The sequence below is a fragment of the Sminthopsis crassicaudata genome, chromosome 1 (assembly GCF_048593235.1).
Source record: "Sminthopsis crassicaudata isolate SCR6 chromosome 1, ASM4859323v1, whole genome shotgun sequence".
In the NCBI taxonomy this organism is placed as follows: Eukaryota; Metazoa; Chordata; class Mammalia; order Dasyuromorphia; family Dasyuridae; genus Sminthopsis; species Sminthopsis crassicaudata.
Genome location: NC_133617.1, coordinates 347,798,421 through 347,823,155, shown reverse-complemented (window position 1 = coordinate 347,823,155; position 24,735 = coordinate 347,798,421). Strand labels below are relative to the sequence as shown.

General features: G+C 34.9%; 1 protein-coding gene across 3 annotated transcripts; it reads right to left on the bottom strand.

The window, feature by feature from the left end:
• Positions 1-785: 785 nt before the first annotated feature.
• On the bottom strand, positions 786-6,789 carry MRPL36 (mitochondrial ribosomal protein L36). 3 transcript variants are annotated; one of them, XM_074279159.1, is made up of 3 exons: positions 6,649-6,789; positions 5,533-5,698; positions 786-2,757 (listed from the first exon to the last, which is right to left on the bottom strand). In XM_074279159.1, exon 3 carries the CDS (start codon positions 2,742-2,744, stop codon positions 2,403-2,405), a length of 342 nt encoding a protein of 113 aa, XP_074135260.1. In that variant the 5' UTR covers positions 2,745-2,757; positions 5,533-5,698; positions 6,649-6,789; the 3' UTR covers positions 786-2,402. The 3 variants fall into 3 exon arrangements, with proteins under 3 accessions (XP_074135260.1, XP_074135261.1, XP_074135259.1); XM_074279160.1 differs by having other exon boundaries at positions 5,539-5,698; XM_074279158.1 differs by lacking the exon at positions 5,533-5,698.
• Between the last annotated feature and the right edge of the window lie 17,946 nt (positions 6,790-24,735).

Below are 24,735 nucleotides of genomic sequence, written 5' to 3'. Positions count from 1 at the left end.
GAACAGTTTTAAGGCAACAAAATATTGATCAAAGGGGTAGCAAGTTGGCACAGTAAATATTTGGTCTGTTTCAAGATTCTTCCCTTTATGATGCATCTTCCACACAACTGCCAGCAATAATCCTAAACTACAGGTGTGACCGTGTCATTCCCGTATTAGTTCCTATGGCTCATTATTTAGAGAAATATAAAATCCTATTTGGAATTTGAAGCCCTCTACCATTTGATTCCTACCTATCTTCCCAGCCTTAGACAATACTCTCCCTCCTCACAAATCTATGCTCGAGATTGGCCCTCTTTCTCACACAAGATTAGTACACTCCTAATCTCCATGACTTTGTATAGGCTATCTACCTCCTAAGATGTCTCCTAAAATCAACTCAAGGAAATTTTTTACCTGAGGCCTTTTCAGCTAATATTGCTAATTGACTACAGTAGATGACAACAATCTATTTCACAATTTAGCTTTGGGTAGATCTCGGAATCCACAAACCCTGTTAGCTTCCTTTAATATCATTATACATATCTACCATTCATAAACATATCTAAATTCTTTCTGAGCCTAATTATGTTGTTTTTGGTCCATACTTCTAAAATAATCTTGCAGATTTATTTAAAACTATATAAAGCTGAGGTTTCTTTCATTAGCTTGAGTCGATACCAGGATTCCTTTACTTGTACTTCCACGCTGTTCAACATTCTAGAGGACTTTACAGCACAACATATATGAGTATTTCCTTTTAACCTTCATCTGTCTAGAATTAAGATCTAGAACTATTACCACAATTTTAAACAATCTTGATATAAGGGTCTCTTAGACCCCTTGAACATCTTTTATTCTTTAAAAATGTTAATGATCCTTTTTTCCCCCTTAAACACATCATTTCAGGATAGTACATACTGCTCCTACACAGAAAAGAATTCTGCATTGTTACAAAGCCTTTACCCAGATCACTGTTAAAAAAATTTTAAATGTAGCCCAAAATCAAGCACAGGTACACTGAGGCCCTCTAGTTTTGTCACAGACCCATTTGTTACAGACCTTCTTTGGGTCCAGGCATTCAACTAGTTATTTCAACTAATTATGCTACTATTCTCTAACTCCCAACTTCTTAAACTGTGGGCTTATGAATGTGAAGATCACAAAATCATGATTTATTATCAGTAAATGTTTGATTTGTATACCTATTTTATATACCTATATTCCTGGGGTCATGTAAAAATTCCTCAGGCAAAAAGGGTTGCAAGTACAAAAAGGTTAAGAAGCCTAGATCTAATCCATATCCTTGCTATCTTTTCTACAAGAGCATACAAGACTTTGTCAAATATTTTGCAAAACTTCAAGAAATTATATTTTTAGCATTACTTTTCCTAGGCAAAAAAGGAAATGACAGTCTGATACAATCTGTTTCTAATGAAGCCACGTTGTAAAAGAATCATTCTTTTCTAGATGTTCATTCACCATCCTTCAAATAATACTTTCCAAAACTGGTTTGGCAAAAGAAATCAAACTCATTAGCCTATGGAATATGTAGACTCCACTTCTTTTTGAAAATAGGGACATTTGTCCATCTGCAGTCTATGGTACCCCTCCTTCAAGGATTACATTTACATTTGTCACTTCTTTCAGAACACAGATGCAACTCATCCAGGACAAGATAATGTCTCCTGAGAGAAAAAGCTTTGGTAGAATCAGATTTCCTGAATTTCATTCAGGTCACTACTGTCTATGAAATCTATAATGAAAAAAATCTATCACAATCAAGCAATAAGCATTAAAATTAACTTCACCTTGATCACATGAAAATCTCTTTTGTATCTTCTCTCCCCTTTAGAGAAGTTTTCCCTCTATCAGGGACTTCATCCTTTTTCTTTTCTGTATCGCCCAAAATTTAACATAGTGCTTTGTATAGATTAAATGCTTAATAAATGCTTTTTCATTCATTCATTCATCTTTGGTCTCTTTCTAATACAGGAATTTGAAACTTTTTGTGTGACTTCAATGGCAATCTGATGAAATCTATGAATTTTTTTCTCAGAATGTTTTCAAATACATAAATACACAGTATTACAAAGGAAACTAATCATAGCTACCAAAATATTTTTAAAAGAAAAAAAGTTCATGAGCCCCAGGTTAAGAACTCCTGTTTTATCCAGGATAGGCTTGCTGAAAACAAGGTTAAGGGAAAGTAGAGGCAGAGAAAAACAAACAGCGTAAGATTTTAAAAATACATTTCTTAAATGAGTTAAAGAAACAAAAATTATTTTATCATCAACCTTTATGATATTATTATTTAATAGTATTATTTCCAATATGTGATTGGCTTCATTTGTTTCAAATTTTGCTTTTTTTCAATTAACTGTTCTGAAGGATGGATGGCATTTTGAGTGTCATTTCAGAAATCAAAGAGACTTCAGTTGTCGTTGCTTGTGTCTTGGATTTGTTTCACAATATACAAACCATCGTCCTCGCCTTTTCACAAAATAACAGTCCTTGCAGCGTTTCTTTAGAACAGCTTTTGTTTTGAACCCAAGAGCAGGTTGAGAGGATGGAAGCAAGTAACGTGAAAGAAATGGATGAATTATTGCGCTATACTTCATGGGACCTGTATTTACAGGAAATGTACTTTGTCGTGATGCAAACAGGAATGTAGAGATTGAATAAGGTTTCGCTGAACATCTGCTCATATGGAAAAGAGGACTGCTGATTGCAAACATCATTTTCTTTACAAACAGAGATGCCATGTTTTAGCCAAACCTGGGGGAAGAAGAAAAAAAAGATTTTTTTTTACTTCCCCTATATTTGATACAATTTATCTTTCCCCATTTTATTCAATGCTTTCCTGGCTCAAAACAACTATTATCAAAGCCCCAGGCCCATTTTACTAAAACCTACATATCATTCATATTCTTTCAATGGTAGAAGATTATAAGAAATAATGATACTGAGGAGGGAAAAGAGGCGAAGCCCATCCTCCCCACAGTGAAAAAGTAAATAAATCGTTTTAAATACAGTAATGGGGGGTGGGGGGAGGTATCACACATGATTACATGATTAGGTAGGTAACACGTCCTTCTATTCTCAAGACCCAAACTTATCCAGATATACATATATACACAACTCTCTCTCTCTCTCTCTCTCTCTCTCTCTCTCTCTCTCTCTCTCTCTCTCTCTCTCTCTCTCTCTCTCTCTCTCTCTCTCTCTCTCTCTTTCCTTCCCTCCCCCCCTCCTTCCTTTCCTTCTCCCTCCTTTAGACCCAAAGATCTTTTTAGTATTTTGCTCTGTTGAAGTCGTTTTGAGATTTCTGTTTTCCTAGTGGGGCTGCTTAAGATGTCTGGGATGAACTAAGAAAGAAAGAGACTCAATTACTACTTGATTAGTAAAACAAAAGTTAAAGGCTAAGTTCCTGCTCAGTTCCACTACAACCACTTTCCTTAGGGAGAATAAATGTACAAATTTGAACAGTTCATTGTAATCACCCTTAAGAATACACACTACATGAAGTATCAAAAATTTCTAATTGCTATTAGTACACTTAACAACTGTCCATTTGGCAATAAAATTACACAAGTGCAGAATAAACTAATGTTACCAACAGCTCTACATGTATACAATGCCTCAGATTATACAATTAATTTTAGCATTGTACTGAAATAAAATGACAGATGAGAGTTCCTTAAGGATCAATATTGGTCCATTAACATTTAATGTTGTCATCAGTGACTTGATAAAAATACAGATATGCTTATCAAATTTTAAATGACATAGAACTGAAAAATATAACTCACATATGACAGTTGAAATCCCAAAAGATCTCCACAATCTAGAATAAGCAGAATCTATGAAAAAAACTTTTCCATTTCAATTCAAAAAAATCAACTTCACAAATCTAGAATGGGGGTAATATGGCCAGAAAGTTATTGATAAGGAGCTTTTGTTGACCTCAATCTAAATAAATCAATAGAGTTAAGTAAAAAGGGCTAATGTGAACTTAGGCTCAGGAATAGGGAGAGGAGTGTCTTAATAATAAATTCTAGCCCAGTCAAATTACTCAGTTTTGGAAGAGTATCAGGAGCCTCCTAGTCCAACCCAAACATGAAAATCAATACACTACAACAATCCAACAAGTGATCACTGAATGCTTCAGTGGGGATAGGGACCCCACTTTGTGAGACTTCTAATTGGAGAATATTCTTTCTTTACATCAAGTCTAACTGTGGCTCTATGCAACTTTCACCTATTGTTCCTAGTTCTGATCCTCTGAGACGAACAGAATGACTAATTCTTTTCCACAAAATATCCTTTCAAGTAGCTAAAGACAAGTATCCACCATATCCTGCCATTAGCCTTCTTCATGCTTAAATGTCTTTAATTCCTTCAACAAATCATTAAACTGGAAGGATTAATCACTAATCAGGTAGCCCTCTATTTCATATTCTACAATTCTTCACTATTTTTTCTAAACTGTTTTGCCCAAGTATGAACTCAATCCTCTAGAAGTAGTCTGATCAGGGTAAAGGTGTATTCTCATGTTCTTATTCCTACGAACTGTGCCATTTTTTAACCAAGCACAAAAACTGCATTCATTTTGGAAGCTCAAAATGAACTTATAATGTACAAAAATATCAGAACCATGACTCGTGCCCATTTGATATTTGAAAGAGAATATTTACCCCTATTTAACTATTTGGACGTTCAGGGTGTGTGTGTGTGTGCGTGCGTGTGCGTGTGCGTGTGCGTGTGTGTGTGTGTGTGTGCCGTGACCCCTTCCTTCTAGTATTTGAAGGGCTGGAATCAGACTTCTGCTTGGCTCCAGAATGTAGGACTAGGAGCAGTGCACAGAAGTTGCAATGAAGTAAATTCAGGCTTAACAGTTAGAGCTATCCTGAAGTGCTCTCAGAATGTAATATCTTCTCCTTCACTAGAAGTCTGTGTTTTCTTGTGAGGGGGATTTTCAGTCAGTTCTAGGTGAACAGGTTGGCCTAAGATTACTTTCCCATTCAGTTTCTATGACATAGTGTAACATAACCTCAACGATTTCATTTTAAACCCAAACCCTTCTATCATTAAAAACATAGCAGCACTAACAAACATGATTTCCAAGTTTCCATGAGCCCAAGCCTACATGCAGAAATCAGACTCAGAATCTGGATGAGAATTACCAGATGTGATTTCCAAAATTCAGTCCTAATCCTAGGTCCTATATAAGATTATGAGCTTCATGAGGTCACAAACCATTGGGTGTATCTTTTCATAAATAACAACAAAAACTCAGTAACATTAATGTAGGGTAAGGGACTATTTTGTTAAGTTTCCAATCTATAAGACAGAAACTAATACTGCAGGCTGAAGAGAAATGGATGAATGTAAATTTTATGAATGAATATAGCACTCTCAAGTTCTGCAAACACTGTGTTTCCAAACTTAAAAAAAAGCAAATCCTGTGGAAAAGGTGGAGGAAGTATGACCATCCAATAGTTTACACAATGAGAATACTGAAGCTAAAAGATTAACCCATGTGTCTAGACTCACATTCACCTCAAACTCCTCACAGCTCGCCTCTGATGCCTGGGAAATGGCAAGGGCTTGAGAAATGCCTGTTAACTGACATGCGTATTTTCTGTTTAACCCCGGACGGTAGCACTGAATCTCCCTGGTCATTAGCTTGACTTCTGTAAACCGGGAGTAGGGGCTGGACCTAGAGAGTAGATATGGAATGACAGGGTCTCAGAGACTTTTACAACAATAATATTTACAGAGCACTTACTAGATACAGGCGTTGGGATAAATGCTTTATAATCATCATGTTATTATCCCAACTACCCCGGGGAGTAGGTACTATTATAAATCCCTTTTTACAGATGAGAAAACTGGTGCAAATAAAGGCTAACGGACTTGCCCAGGGTCACACAGCTAGAAAGTGCGGCCTTCCCGCCTCCAGGGGCTGTATGGACTGCTGCCCAAATTAGGGTTTGTCTCTGTTTGAGAACACAAAAAAGGAGTGACACAGCATACATGCCGCCAGGAAGGCACTAAAGGTGAGCCCAACCCTGCGAGATCTCCGGAGGGCCTGCCTGGGAGCACCAGCGCAGTGTTTAAGGGACGTGCTCTCTGAGACGACAGTCGTACTCGAGGGAGCCTAGTAACCGCGGCCACGAAATCGAGGGCATCGAGGGCTTCGTGCGTATTATAGGCATAGAACAGAGAGGGAGGAAGAAAACTGGGAGCCCCAAAATTTTTTAAAATGAACACTAAAGTATAATTATTTTTTAAAATAGGAAAAGAAAGCGGCCGCACTGCGTGTCGGAAGATGAGTGAACACTTGTACCAACAGTCCTGTGGGGAAGTTACGACCGGCATGAATATATCGATTTCACAGACTCACGGAGAGGTGAGTGTGCAGGCACATGACAGGCGTTTTATAAATGCGTACTGAAGGACTGGCGTGCAAGGAGCAAAAGACTGAGCTAAGTGCTCTCAAGGTCATTCACAAGGAGCACTCTCCTCGTAGTTCCGTCTGCGGGGGGCGCGGCCCTTTAAATAGAGGAAGTCGAGAGGCCGCCCCTCCCCCGGCCCCCACTCCGCGCTTCGGGGCCCGTAGCTCGCGGGCCTGATTGCCGCCGGCTATGACGCCAGAATACCACTGACCTGATGTCGGAGGTGGAAGTGGGAGATCCCCGCGGCGCCCTCCTCGCGGGGTCACGACAAACAGCGGTACCGCCGGCAACTTGTAGAAGACACACGGTGCAACCTTGCTCGCGCCGCCAGCGTTTCTGCGCACGCGTTACGTATTGCGTCACACGCACGGAAGCGATTGAAGGCGCTGTGTTCACGCTCTCTTCTGGAGCAAAGATGGTGCTTCAATCGTCATGTGACTAGCTGCTGTGATCTGTCCTCCTCTTTTGGGGAAGAACTATGACAGTAAAGTTGGCATCCACCAGACTGTTCCCTTTTTGGGAGAACCTCTGAAGAGAATTTCCTAAATCAGCATAATTTACCTGAATATGTTAATCTTTTATATATTTAAATAAAAATATTTGATGCATGCATATTTTATTCAGTCCTCTTCTTGACTCCATTTGGGGTTTTCTTGGCAAAGATATTGGTAAGGTTTGACTCTACAAGCACGTACACACGCACATATGCATCCACACATATTACTAAGGACAATCTTTACTATACATAAGTAATTCCATTTTACATGTATGAAGCCCAATTCAAACTTCTTTTAAATATGGGAAGCAGGAGCTTTTCTTACATTATTGGAATTCTAGTTCCTCTACATGTAGGACTTCATTTGCATACATTAATATCTTTTGTACATAAAGGAACTTATATTCCAATATCTGTGATTATTGCATGCAGGGCACGCTATATATTAATTTAAGTATAAATTCACTAAAATGGCAAGCAATCAGGGGCTATATATATATAATATCAAAGATAAGACTTATTGAAATGTACATTATTGTTTTTAGATTTCAACAAGATATAAATCCAATACCCAAGTGAAAACATTACTAACTTTCAAAAGTTAAAAGAATCTCTCCAATGTATGGGATGGATCTATTATGGAAGATTTACATAAAGACAGGCACGAGAATTGCCCAGAGTGATGTTTTGGAGGGCTTGAGATGTTTTCATCTGTAAAATGAGAAGGTCGAATTACAAGCTGAAGTCAATTCCTACTCTAAATGTATGATCCCATGATCTAAACTAGGAAATGGATGTCACTCACCTGTGTTATAATAAATGCATCTAAATAGGATTGTAGAATCATAGATTTAAAGTTAGAAGGAATCTCAAATGACATTTAATTCAACCCTCTTATTTTACTGATAAGAATACTAAGATCCAGTTTGTTACCTGACAATTCATTTGTTTTTTAGTCATGGCCAACTCTTCGTGTTCTTCTTTGGCGTTTTCTTGGCAAAAATACTAGAGTGGTTTGCCATTTCTTTCTCCAGCTCATTTTACAGAGGAGGAAACTGAGGCAAACAGGCCCAGAAGTGTCAGAGGCCAAAATGGAACTCAGTAAAATATGATTTCAAAGCCAGCAATATATCCAATTTGCACCTACCCATTTGATGTCACATAGATAGGAAATTATACATGCTCTTTCAGGTGAACCACTAAGCATCCAATTATAAAATTGTTACATAACTGATCCATAGGAAGATCTACATCTAGGGCAAAATAGCTGGACTTTGTCCTAAATACCAAAGTTGTAATGTATTGGTATATAGATTCACAGCTCTCTGCTAAGTCCAAAGCCCTGGGGAAAATGTGAGCTCAAAGAGGAAATAGGGTTATCCACAGGTGGAAGTCAAGGTAGAGAAAGAGAACTGTACATGATAATCACTGTTGTTCCTAGGGTACACCTACTTCCTTCCTGCCCTGTCCAACCTTCCCAAGGACATAGGACAGACAATATGGCAGAGTTTCTTAAACTTTTTGCTTGAGAAATATGTGACCTTGAGTATATAGGCATATAAAATAGGTCTACAAATCAAATATTTACTGAAAATAAATCATAATTTTGTGATACTCATTCAGTTATGCAACCCCATATAGGGTCATTATTCACAGTTTAAGAAGCTTTGCTGTAGAGCATATGTGTTCTGCTCTTCAACTGGGTTTTTCCCAGGGGCAGAAATTCATAATTGTGACTCAATCATCAATAACAAGCAAAATAAGCAAAATGTCAATTGTTATAAAAATATTATCTTTTTAAAAATAAGCCATTTCAGTTTAAAGTTATTACTAAAATATTTACTTTATTGCAATCAATATCAAAATTTAAAACTTTATATTACCTTTGTTATATGTTTATAATGCTCCCAGATGAATATTTATTTTGTTGCATTTCTTTTTCTATTTATCATCTATCCTACTTCCCATGATAACAACAGAAATATTTATTATATAGTTACAGACTGAACACACATCTAAATCATAGGTATTAACCTGACAAAATGGAAAACAGATAGATGAAGGTAAAATCTTGATGTGTTTACCTATTGTTTTTCACATACATATTCATGCTAAATCGAAGTAAATTCTAATACTGGAGATATGGAAGAAAACTCAGAACTCATCACTAGCATTAAGATATCAGGAGGACACCATGCATATCTTTTCTTTATTTATGAGTTCATATAACCACAGAAAGGAGAAATACATTTACGTTAGAAAATTACCTATTATATTGTTATTAAGCAATATGGCAATACATTTTCTTATGTTAGTTACCAGACAAATTTTTAAGTTCCATAATTAAATTTAATCACTGCCAAGAATATTTATTCATTTAGGAAAAATTTTAGAGGAAGACAATGTTTCCTCTGAGCACTTCAAAACAATAAATGTATGTCTAACTAGATGACCAGAAAAGAGAATGTTGACTTTTATGTATATAATAATTTATTAATATTAGATTTAGATGGTGACAGATATATAAAACATAATACATTGATTGTTGAAATAAAGACTATAGCAAGAGGAGGGGGAGGGGAGAAATAGGTATAAACTCTACCTCTGAATGAATCAGTGAGGCATATAAGAGTTAGCAAAATGACAGATCCCTTTTCAGATATGACCACAGCTAGAGTCAATTTCTCATGCATTGCAAAGCAGCTTTCTTTGTTCTATAAATTTCTTGTTTATTATTTTAGCCACAAAATTCAAATGTCAAATAACAAGTAGATATCTTAAAGAAAACTCATGAATTACCATGAAAATTATAACATTATAAATAATTAATGAAAATAAGACAAATAAAATAATCCAAAAAGCAAATATAAGGAAACTTAAAAGAACCCTTTTAGTAATAGGTATTAAATGTATTCCATCCTATAAATTTCATTTTGCCTATTTTTTTTTCTTTTCTTTTTTCTATTTTTTAACCACCAGGCCTCCTTTATGGAGAAATGATATAAACTATGTAGAATCAGCAGCCTTTATTACTTCCCAGCATAAAATTGTTATTTATTCTGAATAAACATATCAATAACTATTTTTAGGATTAAATCTTAGTGCAAAAAAAAATGAAATACATTCTCCAACAGTTTTTGTTTACAGGTTCAGCTAGATGAATAATAAAATCCACTTAGAAGTTGTATACAAGGCAAAATGTTTCTCTATATTCTATTATTCACTTTATTCACTCTTTCAAAAAGCTAATTTATTTTCTTACTGATTACAAATGGACAGATCATTACTTCTTATAATCTTTCTGAACCTGTTTCTTCATTTATCAAGTAGATTTAAATTTATCAATAAAGATGGTACAAATTTATATCCAAAAAAGCCCAGAGAATATATAAACTTTTCATCTCTGTTTTTATTCAAGTTCCTGATCTCTGAAATTCATTTCTTTCTCTCTGCTTCTAAATTCTTCCTTCAAAGCTACCTTTACTCAATAAAGATTTCTCTACTCTCTCATTTATTGTTGTACATATTTTATCTTTCCTCTCTTCCTTCCCCCCCATTCTTCTCTTTTCAAAACTGAAATCTCATTAAGCAGGATCAGTTTCATTTTTCTTTGAATTTCCAGACAGGATTGAACAACAAAGTATTATGTGTTATACATAGTTAGAACCGAATATTTGTTCTATACAATAGTTAAGGAATACTTTCAACCATATATTTATGAGTTTAATTGTTGTAATCATATTTTCTTTCTCAAGAATATTTCTCACTACAACTTAACAAAAGACATTTTAAACATTTCATGTATATAGTCATAAAAATTCCAAGAATAAATTATTCCAGTAACTTATGGACATATATGTAGTGAAATGTAAATATAAGAGAAGGAGATCATCTGATATCAGGCTAAATATTGGACCAAAAGGTATACTACATTATCCCTCACAGTGTGTATAGCCTTATTCTCTTGTTAAATTTCTCTCTTCAAGTTATGGTTCATCTAATAAGAATGACCTGAAATGGATTCAGAAATGATAAAAAATACAAAATTTTTCTAATTGACTTGAACTCCCATTTTTTCTACCATAATCTGATCTTCCCTCTTAATCTCACTCTCAACAAAATCACTCTTAATACCTATGTACACAATACCATGCAAGTTCCCTGGAATAAAGTCTTTAAATATTTTGACTTAAGCAAATTCTACAATTTTTAAAGATATAATTTTAAAACTTTTAATTTTTCAATACACCTTCCTTTTGCAGTAATCATTTTAAAAAACTTGATCTGAAATTGAATTCACAAGATTTGGACACATATTCTTTAATTTTTCATTATGAAAACACATTTTTATATCATAACCCAACCATACCTTTGATAAACAATCCATTTTTCTATGTCTATCCTTTATAACCATGGATTTTTAATGAGTTTTAAGTCAGACAAGGTCCTAGGCCACTAAAGCATGTGCAGTTCCATTATTTGGATAAATTTCTTAACTTTTTATGATTTGTGATCATGTTGTGATACTCTATTTCAATTTGGGAATTCTATAATTCCAGAACAATTCTACTTCTCAGTGTAATAATATATTTATCAGAGTCAATAATTTCATCAATGGAAACAAAATTTTCAGCTTCAATGAAGAGAAAATGTCCCTAGAACATTTGGGGGAGGCATGTTTTATAGTATGATGAAAATCCAATCTCACAAGCTCACTTGGTTCTTTTCTGATAATAGTTTTAGTATAGCTCTGGGTAAAAACATGAGTTTTATCAGTAAAAATTACTTTCTTTCCATTTTTCAGCACTCCAATCATTATATTTTTTATGGCATTTTGCTTGTTAATAGTAGTAATAAGCAAGTGTTCTTCATTCAATCCTCCCAAACCTCATCCTGTCTTATTATATTCTTCCAACTCCAAGAAGCCATATCATAGAAGAATCAGTAATAACTTCTTCAGCTGCCGAGTCCATATGAAGAGCTTTATTTGATTTATGAGGATTAACTAGACTATAGCAATGATTTGTGAGGGTTATTTGCTTGTTTTTTGTTTCTTTGTTTTCTGTTTTGTTTTTGTTTTTAGCTGATCCTGGTTCATTTCAGACTTAAAAATTACATAATTATAAAGCAAGTGGAACAATGAAATACTGGTATATAATATGAAATCCAATGCTCAACTTCCAGAAAATTAACTAAAAGTAAAGAAACCAGTTCAATTTAGTTTCATCTGATAAAGACTAAACATTTTAAGTTACAAATGATAAAAGTAAAAATCACATGCATGTTCACTGCTGTCAAAAAATGAAACTATTTTGAAATTATTGCTTGTCTCAAGTAATTCACACACCATTGTATTTTACTTATAATGCCAGATAATGCAGCAAAATAAATGAAAAAAAAAAAACCAACTTTCTGGTTCCTTAAAATTATTGCTGCTAGGGTTGAATTTTCTTTTTTTCCCAGTCAGTCCCAGAAAACAGAATAAAAGAGACTGAGATTTGAAATTCAAATATAACTTTTCCTAGAACTGCTTCTTTGGAAAAGAGGAAAAGAAAAAAGCTGTGGTTTGGATACTACTATGTCTGGTTCAAACAACCCTGGTCCTTGTGGCTAGCTGACTTGAAGCACAAAACTAGATTTGCCTTTTCCTTCCTTCCTCAACTTCTTCCAGAGTTGTTGCCGAGTAATTATTTCCAAGGACACCCAAACAGGAAACTGCATGAGGTTTTTTTTTTTTTTTTTTTTTTTTTTTTTTTTTTTTTTTTTTTTTTTTACCTACATCAGACATTTTAGCCCAACCAGTTTCTATTCTAGAGAAGATCCTCCAAGTTAAGTAGGGTGGTAGATCGAAAATAGAGGAGGGTAAATGTCAGAGGAAGGCAGTCAGGATACAGTTGCAACCAAACATGTATCAACCAAATCCCATTTCCATGAACTTTTAATAGTGCATATTTTTTAATGGTTCTACAATTTGGTGGCAATGGTGGTAATCTCAATTACACACTGGTCATGCAACTCCTTTGCTCAAAAATCTTCAGTGTCTTCATATTGTTGAGTTTCCTTTGCTTGGCATTTGATGTCTTCCAAGCCTTTTCTTCTGACCTTATCTAAAATTATCTTTCTCTACTATCAAAGTAATCTACTGTTTCCTAAACATGGGTTGTGCTTCCCATCTTCTATGCCTTTACTTTTTTGATTGTCTAAAATATCCCCTATTCTCCTTTGTCTGTTGAACTCCTTTTATCCAACCTAGCCCAATTAAAAAGTTACTTATTTACTCTTTAAAAACCTTCCTGTTATCTGCCAAAACAATCCTTTTCCTTAGATATTACATGTATTTCCTTCAGTATCTTCACTATGACCCCACTCTCTTACCACCTCTACTCCACTTGAAACTTGGGGGGACCATAAGAGTCTCTTTGCCCTACCTTATCAGAGAAACACCCCTTATATCATTTCTAAATCTTTACTCCTTGACCACTTTTGGATCTCCCTTAAGGAGAAGCAATGATCTAAGACTAAAAATTGCCTGTTTTGGTTCTACATTGATAGAGGGTGTTTCTTCCTTGGGGAGTTTCCTTAAAAGAATCAGTCTAGAATCCTTTCCCCAAATACAGGTATTTCATATAATTATGTTTCTCTTTTGTCTCCTCCTAAATTATAAGTTCCATGAAGTCAAGTACCATGCATTACCTAAAAAAAATCTTTCCCAGCATGTAGCAATGTTGTTCATATAAGAAAGCAATTACCAAATGTTTCTTGAATAAGTACATATATGAACTAGGTCATCAGACAGGGCTAAGGCAAGGGTTTTCTTGTAGTTTGTAGAATACAAATTATCCTCATTTGACAGGTATAGAACAAAGAAGTAATTTGTTTTTGCTTAAAGTCATGTAGCTATTTAAAGACAGAACTGAAATTACAACAAAGACCTTCTGACTTTCAGTTCGATGTTCTTTTGATTTAATTCAACTAAGTTCAATTTAAAACACAGTATTTGCTGATCACTTGGATAAATGCTGATGGAAATTCAGAAGGACTTACAAAAATTGGTTCCTTTGCAAGTAGTTTTCCTTTTTATTGCAGACAATATATAAAAAACATAAAATAATAATATGGACAATGTATAGTTTCAAAATGAATGGTAAAGATAAATATGAAAGCTGTCTTACATAATTCCAATATGCTTTCTATATGAAAAGAGATAGGAACTAGATTCATGATTTCTCTGCTATGGTAAAGAGATTTCCTCTACTAACACAGGTCACATTTTCTCTGCAATTTAGAGTCCTTTTGTGCAAGAGGAGATTAAGTAAATTGCCCAAAGTTACACAATTAGCTGGGCCAGTCTGGATGACATGAGGACAGCAATAGCCCACTAAGCAGTTGTTACCAACAGCTAGAGGTGGCCCTTTCTCTCAGGATCCTCAGAAAGTCTGACATGCCCAAATGCTCTGGGCCACCAAGAAGCACAGGACCACAGTGCACATGATCTTTTAAAGTCTTTAGTAGGTTTTCTTCGAGGTTCCAGAAACAAAAATGGCCATTTGTCTGGGCCCTATTTGAGTCCCTTTTTAATTGTATAAATGAGAAGAACGAACACTTTTAGAGATTAAGTGACTTGTTCAAGGTCATACAATGATGTCAGGACTGAAATTTCAAATTGCACTTTGACCCAAATTGAGTGTACGTTCCACTCTCTCTCACATGAATGAGATCGTATCAGTCAAACTCCTATTCTCTGCCTGTCACTCTACTAGAGACTAGGAACACAAGTGCAGCAAACTTTTTCTTATCTCTTTCCTTTAACTGCTAGTGCCTTCCCAAGGTAAACTATTGTATATTTATTTGTATTTATATTTTTCTATCTATTCTGTATGTACACACACACACACACTATATATATATATATATATATATATATATATATATATGTATACATATATATATATATATATATATATACAGAGAGAGAGAGAGAGAGAGAGAGAGACATACATACGTACACATGTGTATCTATATATCTACATCTATCTGCATATGAGAACGCTGGCCTTGGACATGGAAAGTTCTGAATTCAAATTCTCAGATACTTACTAATTGTATATTCCTGATGGAATCCTGATGCCTCAGTTTATATGTAAAATGATGATAGCATCTTTCTCATACAAGTTGAGAAGCTTCAATGAAATGATAGCCCTTTGCTATTTCTTCTGCTTTGTATTTATCTGAAACAGTGATTCTGAGATGGACATTTATTTGACAGGGATAGTCCCAATACCTCTTCTTGTATAAAGAACAGAAACTAGATTTTTCAACTCACTCACTCTGAATCTGTTGTCCTGCCTACTTTCAATTCCACTAACCAAGATAACCCCAATTAACCTCTTTTCTTGCCTTTTGTGTTATACATTAGATTATAAAATTAGATTATAAGCCACTTGAGAGCTGAAACAATCTTTTTATTTATTGTATTCTCATTTTTTAGCACAAAACCTGCAGTATAGTAGGTACTTAATGTTTATTGGATTGGATTTAGATATGTACATAGTTTCTATATCCTATAAGAATGTAAGCTCTTTGAAAGCAGGGAATTCTTAATTTTTGCCTTTGTACATTAGGAATACCATTTTGGCAATTAAGTGGAGGGACAGATTGAAGAGGGAAGAAATTTGGGAAAGCAAAGACATTAGAAACATTTAAACCAATTAGGAGACTATTGCAGTTAATTCAAGTGATAAAGGGTCTGAACAAGTGTGTTGTGATGTGAAGAGAGAGAAGGGGATGGGTATTAATGATAGTTAGTGGTAGAGCAGAAAGTTGTGAGAACTGGTGTGTGAGAATCCCTCTAGTTGGAGACACAGGTCCATTGTGAAAGAATTCACAAACCTGAAATCTGAATGACAAAAAAGGGAAATTTATTGGTACTGAGAAGCCAGCTTTGCTAGGAAGACAGACATCTTAGTGGCAAGAGGCCCTGTTAAGGGAATTAAAGATTAACACCAAGAAGAGGATATCTTCACAGTGGACAAGAGTCCTGTCAGACAGCTGTGCCAAGAGAGGTCCCTTGGCAAAGTATAATCCTACTTTGGACTTCTGCAAAGATTTGGAGTTCAAAATTGTCTTTTATTGATGGTCTGAGGCTTGGGCTTCCTTGAAAATTGAATGAGAATCCCTCAATGTTGTCAATGCCTTTAGGCCTAGATTTCCAGTTGAAAAAAGAGTTTTCTGGAGTTTCAAGCCACTCAACAGGAATATCAGGCCCAGATCTCCAACTGCATAAAATAATTTTGAAGGCTTTTTCCCAGAGTCTGGAATGTCCTGAAGAGGATCCGCGACAAAAGATCAGTGGAGGGTGATTTGACCAAGATCTCCAATTGAATGATAACACTTAACTTGGAAAAGGCTTGTCTGGGAAAGTATGCTTTTTCCCAGACTTTTTGGAGTCTGAGATTCTGAATCTAGTTTCAGGGCTCACTCTTGTCATTAAGAGATATTGAAAAAATAAAATCAGTGATGTTTGGTAACTCTCTTAGTTTTGTCTCCTAAGAGAGCAATAATCCTACTTCTTGGGATTATAAAACCATGGTCTACTGCTAAATAGTTATGTGTGTGTATAAGTTATATAAACTCTCTAGTTTCTAATCAATTTACAAGTATTTATAAGTGTCAAGTACTGTGGTAACTGCTAGGTATACAAAGAATATCTTATTTATTTGGTAAGTGCTTGTTTTACATACTGATAGAGCAGCTCTAAGGTTTCTATCCAAATGTATAGAAATAAGATATTCTTCATGCATTTGTCCCCTCCCTCACAGATTGATAGAATTAATTTTTAAAAAATTATAGCTTTTTATTTACAAGATATGTGCATGAGTAATTTTTCAGCATTGACCCTTGCAAAACCTTCTGTTCCAACTTTCCCCTCCTTCCCCCTACTCCTTCCCCTAGATGGAAGGTAGACCCATCTATGTTAAATATGTTAAAGTATATGTTAAATACAATATATATTTACATATCCATATAGTTATTTTGCTATACAAGAAAAATAGGACTTAGACATAAGGTAAAAATAACCTGAGGAAGAAATAAAAAATGCAAGTGGACAAAAACAGAGGGAGTGGAAATGCTATGTTGTGGTTCATACTCATTTTCCATAGTTCTTTCAATGAGTATAGCTGTTTCTCTTCATTATTGAACAAATGGAACTGATTTGGTTCATCTCATTGTTGAAGAGAGTCATGTCCATCAGAATTGATCATCATATAATATTGTTGTTGAAATATATAATGATCTCCTGGTCTTGCTCATTTCACTCAGCATCAGTTAATGTAAGTCTCTCCAGGCCTTTCTGAAATCATCCTGCTGGTCATTTCTTACAGAACAATAATATTCCATAACATTCATACACTAGAACCTATATAGTCACTCTATAATTTATGGGCATCCACTCAGTTTCCAGTTTCTAGCCACTACAAAAAGGGCTGCCACATTCTTGCACATATAGGTCCCTTTCCTTTAAATCTCTTTGGGATATAAGCTCAGTAGTAACACTGCTGAATCAAAAAGTATGTAGTTTTTTTTTTTAGCATAGTTCCAAATTGCTCTCCAGAATGGTTGGATTCATTCACAATTCCACCAACAATGCATCAGTGTCCCAGTTTTCCCATATCCCCTCCAACATTCAGCATTATCTTTTCCTGTCATCCCACCCAATCAGACAGGTGTGTAGTGGTATCTCAGAGTTGTCTTAATTTGCATTTCTCTGATTAATAATGATTTGGAGCATCTTTTCACATGGCTAGAAATAGTTTCTATTTCTTCATCTGAAAATTGTCTGTTCACATCCTTTTAATGAGGGAAAGGAAAGGGGGAACCCCATTTCTTGGTGCATAGATAATCTTATGAGGCACAGTGTCCCCTGTGAAATGAATTTACAGGCTCGAAAATCTAGATTGATAAATAAAAGGTTTATTGTAGAAATTTGGAAGTAAACTTGTTAGAAAGATGCCAGGGCCAGAGGTGGCCACTGGGCGGGCAGGAACCCTTACATGGCTAGAAGGATACCATGTGTTGGCTAGGAGGGCTCCGGCTTGGCACTTTTTATACCTAGAAGATGATGGGCGGTACCGGTAAGTTCTCCTGGCTTTTCAGTTAGCTCAGATCAGGTGAGGACTAGGGGAAGCTGAGCTAATAGTGGGGCTGGGCCAGGATATTCAAAGGGTGCCTTTGACCAGGATTTGTGAATCAAGGTCAGCCATGGGTTGGGCAATTAGAAAGGAATCTTAAAGGGACCTCAACCTCCATCACTTTGACCATTTATCAATTGGAAAATGGCTTGATTTCTTATAGAGTCAATTTTCTATATATTTTGGAAATGAGGCCTTTATCAGAACCTTTGAATCTAAAAATGTTTTCCCAGTTTATTACTTCCCTTCTAATCTTGTCTGCATTAGTTTTGTTTGTACAAAAGCTTTTTGATATAATCAAAGTTTTCTATTTTGTGATCAATAATGATCTCTAGTTCTTCTTTGGTCGCAAATTCTTTTCTCCTCCACAGGTCTGAGAAGTAAACAATCCTATGTTCTTCTAATTTATTTATAATCTCATTCTTTATGCTTAGATCATTAACCCATTTTGACCTGTGTTAGGTGTGGGTCAATTCCTAGTTTTTGCCATATTAATTTCCAATGCAGTTTTTGGACTGACAGAACAAGTTTTAACTACTTGACTTCCCCCTCTTCCAGCACAAAGTCTTTAATTCAGTGTTATCAGCCTCTGGTTCTTTCACAAAAAGATTCTTCTTCTATGTCTCCAGGCATTTTTTCTCTGACCCCAACCTCATTACCCATCTATACTTCATGACTTCCTCCAAATTTCAGTTAAAATCCCATCTTTAATAAGAAAGAAGCCTTTCTCAACCTTTCTTAATTCTAATGCTTTCCCTTTTAAAAATCATTTAAAATTTATCCTGTATGTGGCTTTTTTTTGTTTTTGTTTGTTTTTTTTGGAAAAGCAGCCTTTTTGTATTATCTAGCACAGTGCTTGACAAAGGGAGAGGACTGATAAATGTTTATTGACTGACTGTTTGCTTTACTATGTACTAGGCACTGTGCAAAATTCTAGGGATACAAGAGAAAGTAAAAAAGCAATCTCTGCCATCAAGAAATGTACATTTTAATGGAGGATATTGTATAAGATTAACTAGATACAAACAAGTTTTATCAAGAATAGATAAACATCACCAGAGCAATAGCAGCTGCTAGTGGTGGGGAACTTCTGCAGCTGCAGAAAGTAGAATTTAGCTGAATCTTGAAAAAAGCTAGGGAAGCTAAAAGGTGGAGGTGAAGGGACAGAACATCCTTCATCTCTAGTCCATCAACTTTCTGTCAAGAGATAAGAAGCTATGAAAACTTGTCAAAAGGTTCATTTTGTTTTGACCCGAAGGCTAAAATGCAGTGGGAAGGAAGGAGGAATGCAACTGTCAACAGTTTCAGACATATATACTCTTTCCTTTGACTTTAATCAAAAGATTTTTGATTGATTAATTGACTGTTATAAAATACATCTCTGGAGCCCTTTTCCACAACCTTTCAGCAATAAGCTGATGTAAATTAGAAGTCAGTTTGAGTTCACCAAAAGATAGAAGCAAATTTACATTTTTAAACAGACATAGAGAAATTAGTAAAAGTGATAGGTTTTTAGGAAAAGATTTGTACTGTACCCATTGGGTTTGAGGTGCTTATAAGACATCCAGTGGAAAATGTTTACTAGATTATGTGGCACTGGAACTCCTAGATTCATCTGCATAGAGATGACAATTGAACCCATGTGACCTGATGACACATCAAGAATGAGAATAGGTTTTAGGGGCAAGTCAGATGGAAAGGCCCTGTGGTACTTAGGGTACAGGAACAAAGTAGAAAGTAATTCATCTTCTTTAATGTCATTTCCTCTAATAAAATCCTGTTTCTGATGTCTAAACATTTAATAGTGTCAAGAACTTAAGTGTCAAGAAATTTCTTTTCTTCGTCTTCGGTTGCTAAAGAGGTCAAGGTTTCAGCTTTTGAAAATGGCATTAAAAATCATTGATAATTTTGGAGAAAGCAGGTTCAGTGAGTGATGAGATAGGAAGCCAGAATGAAAAGTGTTGAGAAGTAATATATATATATATATATTTTTAAGACAGTGTGAAGATTAGAGAAAGAGAGGTATGGTTTTGAGAGCAATTTTGCCTTAGGAGATGTGAAACTATGGAATCAAGGATTCAAGCCATGGGCAAAAAGTTCCATCTCTTCTTCATCAGAGACTGAAGAGAAAGTTGGAGAAGGAATTTATAGCAGATTTGCCTCTTTTCTCAGTAAAATATGAGGTGAAATCTATTAAAAAGTAAGGAGAGCATGGCAAGGAAGAAATGAAGAGAAAAGGGAAAGTTTGGAATAGGCAATGTGAGGATTAAGATGGAAAGTCAATTTGGGGAGAATAAGATGATTTTCTTGAGATATCTTCTTTTAGTACTTTATGTAGAACTAATTTATATATTTATATTTATGCTATGTCTTCTCATTTTAGTTTTTTTCTTCTTTATAATTTGGAATTTTATAATTTTGATTTTTACAGAGTTGATCATCTGACTATACAAAAGCAGCTCATTCAAAAATGAAAGTAGTCTAAAGAACTTTAAAGTACAATGTTCACAAATAACTTCAACAGGTCAATGAACCCAGGAACATCAGTGACTTAAAAGTGAAACTTTTGGAGGTACTTGACATAAAAAATAATTTAGAGATTGTGCATTCTAAAAACCCCCACAAACCCTCTAATTTTAGCAGTATATAAGCATTTTATTTTAAACATAAGTTCACTTCTATTCTTCAATGTCATATAAGATGCAATGTGTGAAGCCAAAATAAAATTATTCTCTCTTGATAGTGGCTTTCCTCCAAATATTTCTGTTTGAAAACATTGAATAGTAGCAAGCCCTGAAACACTACAAAGCCATCAAAGTCAATACAAAAACAAAACAATCAAAAATTGGTCTATACTAGAAATAACAAAGTTATGTAAAACACATGTCTGGGCTACGAGTAGGTAGCTCATTAAATTAATATAGAAATATGTATATATCAAATAAGAATTGTATATTTTGATGAATTGAGTAGAGTTTGAGCTAGATCAAATTGTTGTTGATCTAGCAACAATTGCTAAATTGTTGCAAATTGCTTGCTACTACAGTTACCCAAACCTTTAACCTAAACTACAGTTACCCAAACCCAAACAGTAATATTCTCTTGGCAAAAAAAATTGAAGAATTATATAAATGAAATGACAAATAACTTATTGAGCAATGAAAAGATGCAAAATCCATATTAGTAAAGAAATGGAAAGACACATGTATACTGCTTTGCTGTTTGGTCATGATCAACTTTTCATGACTCCATTTGGGGTTTTCTTGGCAGAGATATTGGGGTATTTCTGGCTCTAGTTCATTTTACAGATAAGAAAACTAAAGCAAACAGGGCTAAGTAACTTGACCAGGGTAACTCAGCTAATAAGTGTATGAGGACAGATTTGAACTCAGGAAATTGGTCTTCCTGACTCTAGGACTGCACTCAAATCTCTATCTCACCTAAGTAGAATACTATTAGGATACGAGCAACATTATATGTTGTGAGAAATACCCTTAAATATACATTTATCTATCTAGTACCAACAAAGAGTGTGTGTATATATATATATATATATATTATATGCATGCATGTATATGTATAGTACCAATAAAGAGTTACTGGTTGCACTAGTCTTTCAGCAAGGGGCTAGAGCACAGGTTTCATTGGAAGATTCATTCCCAGGTTCATAGGAAATGCTTTAGTCTACTTTTATGAATTATGAAAGCAATAACTGGTGAAAATTGCTCAGAAGTGCTATAAATATCCAGAGGATTGTATGTCATTGAGAGATGAGCAGAAAGGGAAGATTTTAGAGAAGGGCTAAAGATTCTTGGGCTACAGAATGAAGGATTGAATTCTAGGAAGTGGAGGACTGAAGACATTCACAATATTTCTATAGAAAAGTTAGTGGAAGATATGGTTGCAGTGGAAGAAGCTCTGTTGTGAGGGAGATAATAAATAGATTAGAAGAACAGAGGATAATCTACCTCTCAGACTTGTGGAGGAGGAAGGAATTTATGACCAGAGGAGAACTAGAGATCATTATTGATCACAAAATAGAAGATTTTGATTACATCAAACTAAAAAGTTTCTGTACAAATAATACTAATGCAAACAAGATTAGAAGGGAAGTAACAAATTGGGAAAATATTTTTAAAAACAAAGGTTCTGACAAAGGTCTCATTTCCAAAATATATAGAGAACTGACCATAATTTATAAGAAACCGAACCATTCTCCAATTGATAAATGGTCAAAGGATATGAACAGACAATTCTCAGAGGAAGAAATTGAAACTATATCCACTCACATGAAAGAGTGTTCCAAATCACTACTGATCAGAGAAATGCAAATTAAGACCACTCTGAGATACCACTACACACCTGTCAGATTGGCTAAGATGACAGGAACAAATAATGACAAATGTTGGAGGGGATGTGGGGAAATTGGGACACTAATACATTGCTGGTGGAGTTGCGAAAGAATCCAGCCATTCTGGAGAGCAATCTGGAATTATGCCCAAAAAGTTATCAAACTGTGCATACCCTTTGACCCAGCAGCGCTACTACTGGGATTATATCCCAAAGAAATACTAAAGAGCAGAAAGAAACATATATGTGCCAAAATGTTTGTGGCAGCTCTATTTGTTGTAGCTAGAAACTGGAAGATGAATGGATGTCCATCAGTTGGAGAATGGTTGGGTAAATTGTGGTATATGAAGGTTATGGAATATTATTGCTCGGTAAGAAATGACCAGCAGGAGGAATATAGAGAGGCCTGGAGAGACTTAAATCAACTGATGCTGAGTGAAATGAGCAGAACCAGAAGATCACTGTACACTTCAACAACAATACTGTATGAGGATGTATTCTGATGGAAGTGGAAATCTTCAACATAAAGAAAAACCAACTCACTTCCAGTTGATCAATGATGGACAGAGGTAGCTACACCCAGAGAAGAAACACTGGGAGGGGAATGTAAATTGTTAGCACTAATATCTGTCTGCCCAGGTTACATGTACCTTCGGATTCTAATGTTTATTGTGCAACAAGAAAATGATATTCACACACATGTATTGTACCTAGACTATATTGTAACACATGTAAAATGTATGGTATTGCCTGTCGTCGGGGGGAGGGAATAGAGGGAGGGGGGGTAATTTGGAAAAATGAATACAAGGGATAATATTATAAAAAATATATATATATATATATAATAAAAAAAAAAAAAAGAAAAAAAAAAAAAGAAAAAAAAAAAAAAGAAGCTCTGTTGTAAAAGTCCATGGATGTCAACATAAGGAATTATTTCTTTTACTATAAGGAATCAGAGGTCATAGAAAACAGTTGAGCAAGATAACCTCTTTCACAGGAAAACTAATCAGGTAAGAATGTAGGATGCCTTTCAAGGCAGTATTTGAGGCAGGGAAGTCACAGAATCGAATTAATGTTTGAAGAGAAATTAGAGATGATCTAGTACAGCAGGAGTGAACCTTCTTTTTTCTGTCAAGGTCCATTTGGGTTTTTATAACATCATTCTGGGGCCATACAGAATTAACTTGAAAATTCAATCAGTGAGAGGTGGTTGTACCTAACTTTTAGCTCATCATTGTCTTGCCAGAGCAGATTACATAACTTTGTGGGGCCTTATACAGCATGCTGGATGTTTCCCACTCCTAATTCTACTCTGACTCCTTCATTTTACAAGAAGAAAGTAAAATTTCTAATCTTTAGTTTGCCAAATGGGTATATTAATATGTTTATACTGACTTCCTCAAAGGTGGTTTTGAGAAAAATGCTTATAAAGTTTGAAGTACTTTCTAAATGTAAATAGTTATTGACAAGTGATTGGATACAGTATAGAATAAAGAAGTAGTTAAATATGATCCAGGGCTTTGGAACCTAGACAATATTGATATTAATATTAGAAAATATAATGTCTAAGAAAGATGCTGATATTGTTGGGGGATAGATAATTAATTAGGTTTTAGAAATGTTTAGTGTGAGTTGATGGCAAGACAAAGTGGAAAAATTTAGCAGACAGTTGGAAATTAGGAACAGAGATTAAAGATAAAAATATTCAAAATTTCGCGTTGGTATTTGTACGAAAATATATTATTGCCATCAGCAATAGGTCCTTTATTGATAATATATATTTACATAATACTTTGAGGTTATAAAACATTTTATCTACATTCTCTCCTTAACAGCAATAATAGCAAATATTTATATATTATTTTGTGCCAATTTATAATTATCACATCTGTTCCTCACTAAGCCTGGAAGGTAGGTGCTATTATCCCCATTTTATAGATGAGGAAACTGAGGGAAAATCTATCTAGTGACCTGAGGCTAGATTTGAAGGCATGTCTTTTTGAGTTGAGACTTGGTACTCTATCCACTGCACCACCTACTATTAGAGCCACATTAACTTATTAAGTGTATATAGAAAATATTTTTATTCCTTTTGTACAGATTTTCAAATTAAAACTGGGGAAATTTTAGGTTGCAATTCCCCTCCCCCATACACATGATGATCTCTTCTTACACAATATACACTGATGTCCATGTGAGTCATTATATGAAATGTAATGACTTTTGTATAAGCAAAACCAATGCAGAGACAAGTAATTTACAG

Excerpts from the sequence above, each read along its gene's own strand:
- MRPL36 (XM_074279159.1), bottom strand. The coding sequence starts at position 2,744 with ATGGCATCTCTGTTTGTAAAGAAAATGATGTTTGCAATCAGCAGTCCT.